The 13578-nt window shown below is 39.7% G+C and overlaps 1 protein-coding gene across 3 annotated transcripts in view; it reads left to right on the top strand.

Annotated features, from left to right (window-relative positions):
• Nucleotides 1-13578, top strand: part of Tsc1 (tuberous sclerosis 1 protein hamartin) — a 442531-nt gene that overhangs the window by 343314 nt on the left and 85639 nt on the right. For all 3 annotated transcript variants that reach the window (XM_067135484.2, XM_067135485.2, XM_067135482.2), the window contains one exon: nucleotides 6354-7107. In XM_067135484.2, coding sequence (XP_066991585.2) covers nucleotides 6354-7107 — 754 coding nt within the window. The remainder of the gene's footprint in view (nucleotides 1-6353; nucleotides 7108-13578) is intronic.

The following is a 13578-nucleotide window of genomic DNA, read 5'->3' as shown; positions in this document are numbered from 1 at the left end:
GCCTTAACGACAAATGAGGGGAAAATATTCACCACGACGTACAACACACGCACCTGTTATATTCATGAAGAATGCCACAGAACTCGCGAAATCTTCACCTATAATCCAAGAAGAACACTACAAAAATTCACTATATACCAGCAACAAAGAAAACCAAGTACAAAATTCTTTTACTTTGTGCTTAGCTCTGTGTTCAAGCTGGGTAACCTAAATATTTTTCTGCAGCTATCAGAGAACATACTTAACACATGCCATTAATGAATATCTTGAAAAAAATGTATGCATGCCAAACCCAAGAATAAAATATATTCTTTTATATTACAGTACAATTGATTTCATAAAATGGCTCTATTTTTATTGGCAAGGTGATGTGCAAGTGGCTATACTGTTAACATGTTGATATTTTTCTTGTAGTCTCTAGTGTGTGGTACTGAACACTTTGAGTGTCAAGTATTATAACTAACATACCTTATCCAAGCTATCTGGCCTGTGGCCATAAATTGCTGTAGGGTGAGTGTTTACTGCCGCGCCCCAGTCCCAGGACAAGGAAGCTTGAAGTGCATGCGTCAACCAAGTGACTTAAATTTCACTGATGTAGCTCTCTTACGCGCCAGCAAGGAAACCCAGCTAGCTGGAGAACCTGAACTGTGGTAGTGCGAGCAGATTGTTGAGACAGCTGTACTTGGCGTGGTTTAGAAGTTCGCAATTTTTTAAACATTATAAAAAACATTCTAAGGAATAACAAGAAAATGTTAATGCAAATTTACTTACCCCAGCAGCGGTGGCATAGATGGGGTTTAGTGCACGCCACTCCGTAACACACTGGATCATCATAGTATTCCAGCTGTTCAATCCCTACTCTGAGGCAGTGATTGGAATGAACAGTGTGCACACTTAAGCGGAATAATGACACGGGAGTGTTCACGGCTCTCTGTGGCCTGGTCGTTCTAGCTCTGGAACTTTGAACTGTTAGACTGACACCGTTGTATTTTCGTTAGAAGTGAGAAAATGTGCTGTTTTTCATTTTATCGAATATTTCATATGACAACATTGCTTTTAATCGCGACATTCGTACTGACGTCATTGTAATGACCTATGTTGACTTCAGTTGGGAAAACTATAAGGACATTCTTCCTGAGAATTCCATAGTGAAGCACGGGTACATCAGCTAGTTATTTGATATAAATAGCATTGCACTTTGCATAATTGCACGGGCGCTTGATGCAATATACTGTATTAATCTATGCATTTGCTGAGTAATGGCATCTAAGTGTATAACTGATTCACATGTGTGGATCATGAGTTAATACTATTTTCGGAAGGCTTATCAGAGTCTGATCTTCTCACTAACTTCCTGTGAGTGAATAGAGATGTGTAATTTTTAGCCTTGTAGCCTTATATAGCAACAGTTGGCCTTTGAGACAATAAGGTAAGGTAAGGGTGTATTCTGCCCGAAGGCAGGTCCGATCCTCCGCAGAGGTGTGCCTGAGCTGGAGTTTACATGCGCTAGTTTGGCCAGTTCCTTTCCGCTCCTCCATTCCCTTACACCCCACCAACAGCGCGTGGCAACCCATTCAAATCTTGACCACGCCCAGTGTTGCTTAACTTCGGAGATCTCATGGGATCCGGTGTTTCAACACGGCTACGGCTGTTGGCTTGAGACAATAAGTGTTATAAATATATAATTGTACTGTATTGCACAAGACATGTAGAATAAGCAGTTTTGACCAATTGCATCTCCTGATTTCTCTTGATTTTCATATCAGAATCTCCTGATTTTTGGTTTTGTAAAGTTTGCAGGTATGCTATCCACTTCCTGAAGGAGTTTAATTTTGTCTTGATCAGTAATCCCTTTCACAAAGTTTTTCTCAACCACACCTAGGTTATCACAAGACAAATATGTGCCATGCTACTGAACTTCTCACGATTATGTTCCTAATCTGTAAGGAGACTGTTAAGTGACAAATATACAATTCCTGTCTTTTCTGTGTGAGTGGGACTCTCGGAATAGGGATCCAGTATGCAGTATGCAGGGATCCAGGGAAGGTGTTTTTGATGTCCCCCAAATTCAGAAGCTTATGAAGGTTCTCAGTATGATGATGAACGAAACACAGCTTCAGGCATGGAAATCATTGAAGGATGTTTGTAGCAAATTCCTGGGTAATGTTAAAGATGTCAACAACCAACAGATTGTGGAAAGCATGCTGTACAACTTCCAGAAACTGGTTTGCTGCATGGGCATAAAATTACATTTCCTGCACAGTCATTTGGATTATTTTCTTACAAATTTAGGAGCATTCAGTGAGGAACATGACGAGCGGTTCCATCAGGATCTAAAAGAAATAGAATGAAGGTACCAGGGACGATGGGACGTCTCCATGGTGTCAGATTACTGTTGGTGTCTAGTACGAGATAACACTACTGAGGAACACAAACACAAATCAACACCGTTAATTCACATCAAAGTGCAGCAAACAATAGTGTTCTTGTAGTGAGATTCATACATTCTAGCAATGAACATGTTACTTTTTCGTATATTCGTTGCAATTTGATCATGTCCATTAAAATTACATATATTCTCTATTATGGTGTTTTCTATCAAAATTAGAACAGTATGTCAAATTTGGATTTCAAATAGCCAAAAAAAACTGTACATAATATGCAAAAACGGTTTGCATATTTGAAATCAGCACACCTAAATTAGGGTAAATCACTCCTTCAACCTTTCGCTGGAGATAATTTTTTTTTTTGCAGGCCGGTGCAATCATTGAGTCAGGTGAGAAAATCATCGGCTACAAGAAAAGAAAGAGGCAAGACTGGTTCGAGGATAACAATGAAGATATTCTGAGCCTTATCAGTGCCAAACGGGAAGCCCACCTATCCCTTCTTCAAGATCCATCATCCATTGTGAAGAAAGCTGTGTTTCAAGATCTGAAACAGAAATATCAGACTCAAATAAGAGAAATGAAGAATAACTGGTGGCAGGAAAAGGCTCTAGAACTCCAAAGACCATCTGGTGCCAGAGACCTGCGAAACTTCTATGTGGGTATGAAAGAGAACTACGGTCCATCTCATTCTTCAATTGGAACTTTGAAAACAGTTGATGGTGCTAACACCCTTACCGATGGTAAAGACATCCTGGAGCACTAGAAGGAACACTTCCCCACCTCTTTTAAACCAAAGCTCCCATGCTGCCGATGACTTTCTACGCCATGTGCCACAACTTCCCCCTCAACCATGGATGGCGATGCCACCAAGTTATCAGGAATTTTTGTGGCACTTGAAAGGCTTAAACCTAGGAAACCTGAACCGGACAACATCCCTCTGGAACTAATTCAAGGTGTAGGCATACCCCTAAAAATGAGGCTCTTCACCCTCATCCTCTCAATTTGGGAAACCAAAAAATTACCCGGCGATCTCAATAATGCCAATATCATCACTATTTTCAAGAAAGGTGACCATAGTTTATGTGTTATCCATTGTAGGTAAACTTCTCGCAAGGATCCTTCTTAGCCGCCTGCAAGTCATCTCCAAGAGGACTCTACCAGAGTCTCAATGTGGTTTCCGAGCCTCCAGAGGTACTGTTCACATGATCTCTTCTGCAAGGCAATTGCAAGAAAAATGCATAGACCAACAGAAGCCTTGGAAAACGCCTTTGATAGTGTTCCAAGACTCGCTATGTGGGCAGTTCTGAGATGCTTCGTCTGTCCTAAGCATATAGTGGGCACTTCATGATGGTATGACTGGACAGATTCTCCATCAAAACAACTTCTCCGAACCATTCCCCATCACACATGGATTGAAGCAGGGTTGGGTAGTTGCTCCAACTCTGTTTGCGTTGTATCTGACAGCCATGCTTTATGAACAACAGACAACCCCAGCATAGAGATCAAATACCGCTTTGATGGTGGCCTCTTCAACTTGGCCAGACTTCACTCACGAAGACATACCAATGTTACTAGAGTAACTGAAATGCAGTATGCTGATGATGCCGCATCACTGGCACTTACACCTGAGGAACTGCAACAGTTAGTCAGCAGCTTCAAGGATGCATATAACCTTTTTGGCCTCACCATCACTGCCAAAAAAAACCAGGGTACTTGCTCAGCCTGTACCAGGGACTAACATCCCAGAATTTAACATTCCCACCTCTTACTGGCACCGTCCTCAAGGCCACCAGAACAGCCCTTTGGACAATGGGCAGAAAGCCTTACATGCCTAGGAATGAGGCCCCCAGGTGAGAAGGTTGGTAGTGTATTCGCCCCCAGAGGGAGTTAAAGCGAACACGAGAATGAGAGAGACCAAAAACGGTCAGGTAAAAACAAACATAACACAGCATAAAATCGCCAAAAGGAGAAAACCACACTTACCTGAAACAGTGGAAGGAAGCGGCTTAAGGCTGTGGTAAAAAATACGATAAAGGGACAGTGGCAGTGCTCCATTGAATCCGTGAAATGAAAAACATCATCTTGGTAACACAGGATAACTTTAATTTGAATTAGATTGCAACAACTCGAAGAGGAAAATAAAAATTCTAATGGAAATTAAATCCTATGAAAGCATTAAATTAATTGAGAAAATAGAAAAATGGTTTGCAACAAATAAATCAAATAACATGAAAGCTTTAAATTAATTGAGAAAATAGAAAAATGGTTTGCAACTAAATAAATCAAATAACATGTTGACCTCCATACCTTTCTAACCAAAAGCTACTGATAACTAACATAAAATTGTGAAAGAATTTACCTAAAATCGTAATTGATCACCGGTAAAAATAAATTGAACTTTAATTCAAATAAACTAAACTACGGTTTAATTAGATGCTGAGGAGATCACTTCAACTTTGTCACTTCCAGTATTTAACAACTTCTCTACCAAGGGGCCATCCCAAGATTGGTAATTACTTATAAGAGAAATTTAAACACACGCCTCCACAAACGAAATTGAAAGATAAAAAGGTGGCAAAAATGGATTACAGAAAAACAAATATCACCAACAGATTCCACCAAAACAATTAACATCTACCGAGAACAACGCAAATCCACACGTATCAGTTCACTCCATTCAGTCAACAACAACAATCGAATCAACATCCTGTTACTAAGGCTGCCCAAAACAAGACCAAGCCTCCTTCCCGAGCAAGGAGGAATAGAACCCACCACAAGGAAAAATATGTCCAGAAAAGCACAGACCGGCAAGAAAACATACAAATTAGAGCAGAAATGCACACCAAATTACAGACAGGGAAACCACGCAAAAAAAAAAAAAAAAGTGATAACGTGGAAAAGTCACCTTGGTTCACAAGAAAATATTACAATACAGGCCTAAAATGAAAATTATTAAATATAAAATTAAATTTTGTCAACCAGTTCACCATACTTTTTCCACGCTCCGGGGAATAATTTGGTTAGTAGAACACATCACTCAGTAACACGTGAGCACTCACAACGCCAAGTCAAAATTTGATATTATTATTATTATTATTATTATTATTATTATTATTATTATTGTGTCAACCTGATTAAAGTACTTTTGGCATACACAACACACTTTATCTTCACTGGGTATCAGAATATAATTCCAGGGGTACATACCTTTTCCAGATACAAAAATTTATATTGTGCAAACCTGGCCATTATTAATGGTGTTACCACAAGGCGACTCAGCTTACTGTCTCCACGAAAAAATGCAGAAGAAATATTTCATAAAAAAAACAATGGTAGTAGAAATATATTGGCAGAAGGTCAATCACAAACACGACGGGTAATGATCCCTGATGAAGGTGAAATTCACCCAGGATCTAGTATAAGGTCCCACGCCAATTGCGCAGAAAACCTTTTTACTTCTACACATCATGGCTTCTTAGTCCGTACTAACGCTTCGGCACGCTAGGCAGTCTAGCTTTGCCGGGGAGCTTGTGGCGCGTGCACAGCTGAGCAGAGGCTCTGCAGAGACATAATGCAACAGCAAGTGCCGCTTTACATGAATTAGAGTTCTTTGGCTAAAAGCCGGTTGACACGAATTTCGATAGTTGTCATACCAATCCAAAAAGGTTGTTGGGGAGGTTCTATACTGTTAATACTGTTACACATCTCAAACACCAAAATAGAACAAGTAGACCACTTACTTACCCTAGGAAAGATTGTCTAATTGTACTTCCCTTTAAAACAACAATCACTTCTTTTTTTTTTTCTTCTCTCTTGTGAAATTATTCTTTAACATGCTTCAGTCCTAAGCCGATGTTTGTCAACTTTGAATTTTAGCTCTTTTTATCAGATAGCATTGTAATGGGAGATTATAATTCTTGGTTGTTTTTTTCTTTGCTGATCTTGACTGTGTATTATTATGTGCAGGGAAATGTATCTCAACGTCCATGTGATAGTGTACTCCAGGAGATCCATCCAGCCCATGTAGATGAATATGAAGAATGTCAACAGGAGAGTGGATCACCTTGTACATCTGGTGGTCTGCATATGCCCAACAGTCGTTCCATGTGGGATTTTGCTCGACGTGTTCACCAACAACATCGCCAGCGTTTCTACAGTCAGTGCATGCCAGAGTCTAGTTCCGATAAGCAAGTTGGTCTCAGTACTGGTAGTAGTCCAGGTGAAGGTTCAGGATTCCATTTTCAGGAACGGGTGCGTCGTGCCAATTCCTGCCCCGAGATGAAAAAAGGTCCTGGCCTACCTACATTGGATGCTAACATTGGCAGGACTCTGGATGAATCTGAAGAACTACTTGAAGAGTCTGAGGGTGGAACGCAACCTTTAAGTACTGGAGTAATGATCAATGGTCAGTCTTCTGAAGGAGCTAGTTCATCAGAGAATGTAACTGCACTGAAACGGAAACGGCTCATTTCTGCAAGTACACAAACTGTTGATTTAGTTCCACTCCCGTATGAACACCTATTTCTAAGTGTTTTTTCTCCTATTGAATCAAATGGAGATGCCAAGTCCAGTATTACTCCAAGTCCAGCACCAATCTACCATCAGCCAGAACCACCACTTATAAAACACACTCCTTACCATATGTTGGACAAATACATAGAAAGTATTGTACAGGGATACTCTAAAGAGGGGAGGGAAGTGAAGAAACCAAAGTTTACAGGTAAGTTTAGCCTTAAACATTCTCTTTATGATTATCTCTCTTCCTTGTATTCTTAATTTGCATAAATTATTATTATATTGTGATAATGGTTTAACACTCCATTAATTGTGAGTGGGGGACGCAGATGGAGAATAAACAGTATCGCCTGCTTGTCGTAAGAGCCGACTAAAAGGGACCCCAGGGGCTGTCAACTTGGGAGCGTGGGTTGGCGACCACGGGGCCCTTAGCTGAGACCTGGCATTGCTTCCACTTTCTTGTGCCAGGCTCCTCACTTTCATATATCCTGTCCAACCTCCCTTGGTCAACTCTTGTTGTTTTCCGACCCCGATGGTATTGGAGCATTGGAGGCCTAGGGAGTCTTTCATTTTCACGCCCTTCGTGGCCTTTGCTTTCATTCGTTACTTTATTTTTCGAAGTGACAGATCTCTTCTTTTCTCTCTATCTCTCTCTCTCTCTCTCTCTACCCCCTGTGAGTGGGCGATGCAGACAGAGTGAGGAATGCAGACGAAGAATACACCCACGGTACCCCCTGCCTGTTGTAAAAGGCAACTAAAAGCGGTGACCAAGGGATGATTAAATTAGAACCATGAAACTTCTTGTGATTACTACCATCATGCGGGAACACCATGGGTCCCCTTTATTTGCGAATTGTACCACTATGTTAGGTACACAATAGGTTTGTGATTAGTAGCAGCAGAGAACGGTTCAATGTTGGTTTCCAGTACCTATGATTAGTACCACTATATACAGAACATCATGGGCTTACGTTGCCTGTGATTTGTACCATTATGTGAGAAACACCATGGGTCTGGGCGTTACCTGTGATTAGTACCACTATGTGAGTGACACCGTTGGTCTGCATTGCCTGTGATTTGTGCCCACTATGTGGGGAACACCACGGGATAGTACGAGTCCCTGCGATTAGTATACCTGCATGAGGTGCACCATGGGTTTGCTTTGCTACGAGTAGCGCCATTATGTGAGAAACACCACTAGGTCTGAGTTACCTGTGCGACATACAATACTTGTGAGTAGTACCATAATATTTGGAACACCGTGCATTTATGCTACTTTTGATTAGTACTGCAACTTGAGAAATACCCTGGTTCTACTTTACTAGTGATAAGTACCATTGTGGGGGGCCATTAACCTGGATTTTGAACCCCTTTTGACAACAAGCATCATCGATTCAGGATAGTGCTTTGGAAGCAGTCCCTTGGTCAGTAATATAGTTTCTGGGAAGGTGAGGCATTGCGCGTTGGATCCACTGATTGTTTTACATTCATATTCATCCATTCATTCTTCATCATCACGTTTTGAATTCTGATCAGTGGATGAATTTTGGACTTTCAAATTGTCATTGCATTTCATCTCATTTCATACCATTAGGGGCCGATGACCTAGATTACCTTTAAACAAGCAACAGCATTATCGTCTTTATTATGTTTACGATTTTCGGAAGTGTTGGAATCTTATCCGGCAGGATTCTTTTACGTACCGGTAAATCTACTGACATGAATGACATGAGGCTAAGGTATTTGAACACCACCTAATACCACTGGATTGAGCCGGGATTTAACCTGCCAACTTAACCTGGATCCGCTCAAGATTTGATTGTTTGTGAATCAAATTGTAACTTTTAACCTTGGACAATGTGCATATGATGATCCCGAAAAAGCTTTAATTTTATTTATTCGACATGTAACTTCCAAATTAAAAATAATAAACGAGTTAATTCCGCCATTTCAATATAAATTGTGTTTATTACATAAACATTTAATGTGACTAGTTTTGACCTATTTGAAAGTCATCTTCAGCCATATGGCATGTAGAACGAAGTATTTGAAACACAGTGGTTTTAAAGATGGTCTTAAAACATAGAAGTTTGACACTATGAAAAATTGGTTTTTAGAATTTCATGAAAACACTTTTGTTGTAAGAAATTAGTTCACCTAGCTGTAGGAATATATGAGAAGTCTTTTAATATTCTTCGTAGTATTTAAGAGCGTAGATACAAATCGAAATTCACAGTCTTGATGAGATGTGGAATTGGGCTTGTATGCATAATGTTGTTGTAGTACAGGAGAAGTCCTTTGATATTCTTCTTATCATTGCAAAGCGTAGATACACTTATTTATACTCTTGATGAAATGTAGAATTGAGCATGTATGCAATGCAGATTTCCTACTCTCAGCAGATTTTCTAGGGTCCTCTTCCGTTGTTAGGTTTACTGTTGGAAGATAGTCACTCTGAGCACTAGCGGCTCCTGACAACAATTAACTTTATTTGACATCTTGGAAAGGTGTTCAACTAGGGTATTAGCTCGTCCTTAAGTTTCAGAGACAATACTGTAGCCCTCTTGTAAAAATGGAACAATCTAGCTTGAACATGTTTGAGCTGATTTCCAGAAGGTTCACCTAATTCGAAAAAACTTAAAACAGAGGCTAGCTCAGCAGTATTGTCAGTGATGGTGGACAGAGCCTCATCAATTTCCTTCTCCTCATATACCGGAAAACAGATGGGAAGCTCTAAAGATTCTTCAAGTTTAGCGGTAGGTATCTATAGCAACCGTGCCACCAGAAGGACCTTTCTAATTAAAAGTTCGTAAATTAATTCATCCTTGCGAAGATACCACAGTGCAAGGACTTCCCTAGGACCAGACATAGTGAAAGAAAAACTGAGAAAATTTAGAAAATTCCAGAAACGGACAAATTTTTAGAGTTCGGTTTCAAGTTTAATGAACAGCCATGAACAGCCCATTCAACCACACTCTGCTACCACTTGTTCCGGGGAGATCGGTGTAAGAAGGTGGGGGCGTGAATGGGTGTATAGAGACTAGATCAATTTTTTTTTAAATTGTAAAATTTGAAATGTTATTTCTCTCCTGGTTTTTTGTCTTCTTTTCAGATCTTAAACTTTGTTAAACAATAACACATAATAGTTGGAAATACATAGAGGAAGCTCTACAGCTCTAGAAACAATAACTATTTGAAATCAGGTACATTAAGAGTTGAGATAGATGGCTCAAATTGATGTATTCACAAAAACACACACAAAATGCTGTCACTTGCGTACACGGATTTTATTTACAATTATTTCCAAGTTAAACACACATAACCTAATCAACTGCCATCACAAAACACTACTATAGGTGATAACGTGGAAAAGTCACCTTGGTTCACAAGAAAATATTACAATACAGGCCTAAAATGAAAATTATTAAATATAAAATTAAATTTTGTCAACCAGTTCACCATACATTTTCCACGCTCCGAGGAATAATTTGGTTAGTAGAACGCATCACACAGTAACACGTGAGCACTCACAATGCCAAGTCAAAATTCGATATTATTATTATTATTATTATTATTATTATTATTATTATTATTATTATTATTATTATTATTATTATTATTATTATTATTATTATTATTATTATTATTGTGTCAACCTGATTAAAGTACTTTTGGCATACACAACACACTTTATCTTCACTGGGTATCAGAATATAATTCCATGGGTACATACCTTTTCCAGACACAAAAATTTATATTGTGCAAACCTGGCCATTATTAATGGTGTTACCACAAGGCGACTCAGCTTACTGTCTCCACGAAGAAATGCAGAAGTAGTATTTTATAAAAAAAACAATGGTAGTAGAAATATATTGGCAGAAGGTCAATCACAAACACGACGGGTAATGATCCCTGATGAAGGTGAAATTCACCCAGGATCTAGTATAAATTCCCACGCCAATTGCGCAGAAAACCTTTTTACTTCTACACATCATGGCTTCTTAGTCCGTACTAACGCTTCGGCACGCTAGGCAGTCAAATCTGGGGCTGTACCATAATTAAAGCCACGGCCACTTCCTTCCCATTCCTAGGCCTTTCCTGTCCCATCGTTGCCATAAGACCTATCTGTGTCAGTGCGACGTAAAGCAAATAGCAAAAAAAAATTAAATTTTATGACGAGGTAGCGAAGGAACAAGGGCACAGGGTTATTAGGTTGCCGCCGTAAAACTGTCACTTCAACCTCATTGAGTTGGTACCAGTACGGTATGGGGTGAAGTAAAACATTACATGCACACTTCACAATTACTGAAGTGGAAGGACTGTTCCGGGAGAGTATTGCTCGAATGGATGCGGCTTTGTGGAGGAGGAAAGTTAGCCATGTCGCAGCATTCATTAACTCGGCAATGGCAATACATTGCATCATCAGTGAGACTCAGGAGTTGATGATCTGCCTCGGTGACGATGACAATGACAACGAAGGTGACGATAGTGATGGCAGTGATCTGGAGGGTATCGAGGCTCTACCTTTGTGAATCAGGAATGAAAATAAGGTTTTTGAATTGATGTAAATTTTACAGATTTTACTTGAAACCTTTTGTGTTACCACCGGTGTATATTATTCTAACATTTATTGGTGTATTTGAAGTGAGATCCTTGTCAGCCGATTTCTTCCGTATTTTTTAACATCGCGATAGTAAGAACTTCGTAATGTATTTATCTCGTAGGCTATAATTTTGTGTGATGAATAATCGGTGAGTTGAAAGTTCGATTTTGTCGGCCTATTTCATTTGTATTGTGTATCATCGCGATGACATTAAAAACATTTCTCCCGTGTTTCTAAAAACTCGCAAGTCGCGCAATCAGCTAACGGCGGCAACATCGCTTTGTGCGCTATTGCAGTGTGACCAACATTGTGCGCAGCTGTCATGTGCAACCTTATGCCGGCCCACCTATAGGGAAACCTCAGAAAATTATGACTGCCATCTTGAACGGTTGACTGCTGACTGCTACATTAGCATGTCGGTACACACACAACACGTGTTCACAAAACCAACAACTGTTAAACCATAACTCCACTCCACCATCGAGGCTGTCTCTTCATGTAGGTTGCCTGGCCAGGCTTCTAGAAGAATATGTCACAATAGACCTTCTCGTACATTCTAGATTGCCTAATACATAGTTACAATTGTAAAGAAGGTTCTACATAGTTCGTGTTGTACCTAGTATTATTCTGCGTATTACAGTGTGTTGCACAATCTTACTGTGGATTACAGAGGTGCCAACTATTATGAATTGTCCGTAATGATTACGGATTTCACTTCGCGATTACGGCATTACGCTCGAAGGGGAAATTATTACGGAAAAGCAACTTGTCACGATAAAAATTAATTTCTGCGAAAAAAGGAAAGAAGTAAAACATGTTCAATCTCTTAGAGCATTACTGGTCAACCCTCCTCGTTTCAATGTTTGTACGTTGGCTACTAAACATATTTGGCAGTTATTTGGTCGTTACTTCCTTTTGTTTCCCGCGAGCGTTGTGAAATCATGGCCAGCTACATGGATATACGCTGCTCTCTCAGCTAGAATGACGCGCCAATGACATATCAAGTCTGCCGTGAGGTAGGCTCTACTCTACTCCTTGCTACTCGCTACTCCTTGCTCTGCTGTTCTCCAGTGCGCGCTTTCGGCTCTCTGTCGTGTGCGTAGAAAGAATAGTATATTTAGCGCATTTCAATTCTAATTATCCTAGACGTTGATTCTAAAAGTAGTGATTGGTTTTGTGGAATGAAGCGGAGCAATTGTCAAATTGCATCTTCTTCCAAGAAGACAGCAGTGTTACAGAAATATCGAGATGGTTTCACAAAGGAATGGCCATGCTTACTTGCCTCACATGTTAGTGAAAACCACATGTTCTGCAGTGTGTGTTCATGTGATTTCTCTGTGGCTCACGGTGGACGAGATGATTGCAGAAGACACATAGAATCCAAGAAACATCACACATATGGTGAATCAAAATTATGAAACCAGTCTGTTTCATCATTCTTCGTAAAAAGTAATGAAACTGCAATGACAAATGCCGAATTATTGTTCACATCATTTCTTTTGGAGCATAATATTCCGTTATCAGTTTCAGACCATGCTGGAAATTTGTTTAGATCAATGTTCCCCGACTAAAATATCTCAGAAATATGATTGTGCAAGAACTAAAACCTCTGCTTTAGTTCAATACATGGCATCTGAGGCAAAAAAGGAAATAAGTGAACTTTCACATATAATGCCTTTTTCCTTGGCTACCGATAGTAGTACGGATTCAAATGCAGTTAAACTTTATCCTATAGTTGTCTCTTTCTTTAATGCTCAGATAGGTCAAAAATCAACTCTTCTATTGTCATTGTTAGAGAGTACCGACAATACCGGTGAGGGAATTTTTTCTGTTATTGATAGTGAATTGTCTTCTTTAGCCATTCCATGGGAAAATTGCATTTCTTTTTCATCTGACAATGCATACACAGTGATAGGGGCAAATAAAAATGTTGAAGGACAGGCATTCTTCTGTTTATGTCCCGGGTTGTTCATGTCATCTCATACACATTTGTGCACAAAAAGCAGCAGCCTAGTTGCCAGTCAATGTAGAGAACTTTTTGGTTCAGTTATATTACTTTCTTGATAAGAGTTC

Source organism: Anabrus simplex, chromosome 1, assembly GCF_040414725.1.
Source record: "Anabrus simplex isolate iqAnaSimp1 chromosome 1, ASM4041472v1, whole genome shotgun sequence".
In the NCBI taxonomy this organism is placed as follows: Eukaryota; Metazoa; Arthropoda; class Insecta; order Orthoptera; family Tettigoniidae; genus Anabrus; species Anabrus simplex.
The sequence above is the reverse complement of the archived record's forward strand: the minus strand, read 5'-3'. Positions and strand labels throughout refer to the sequence as shown.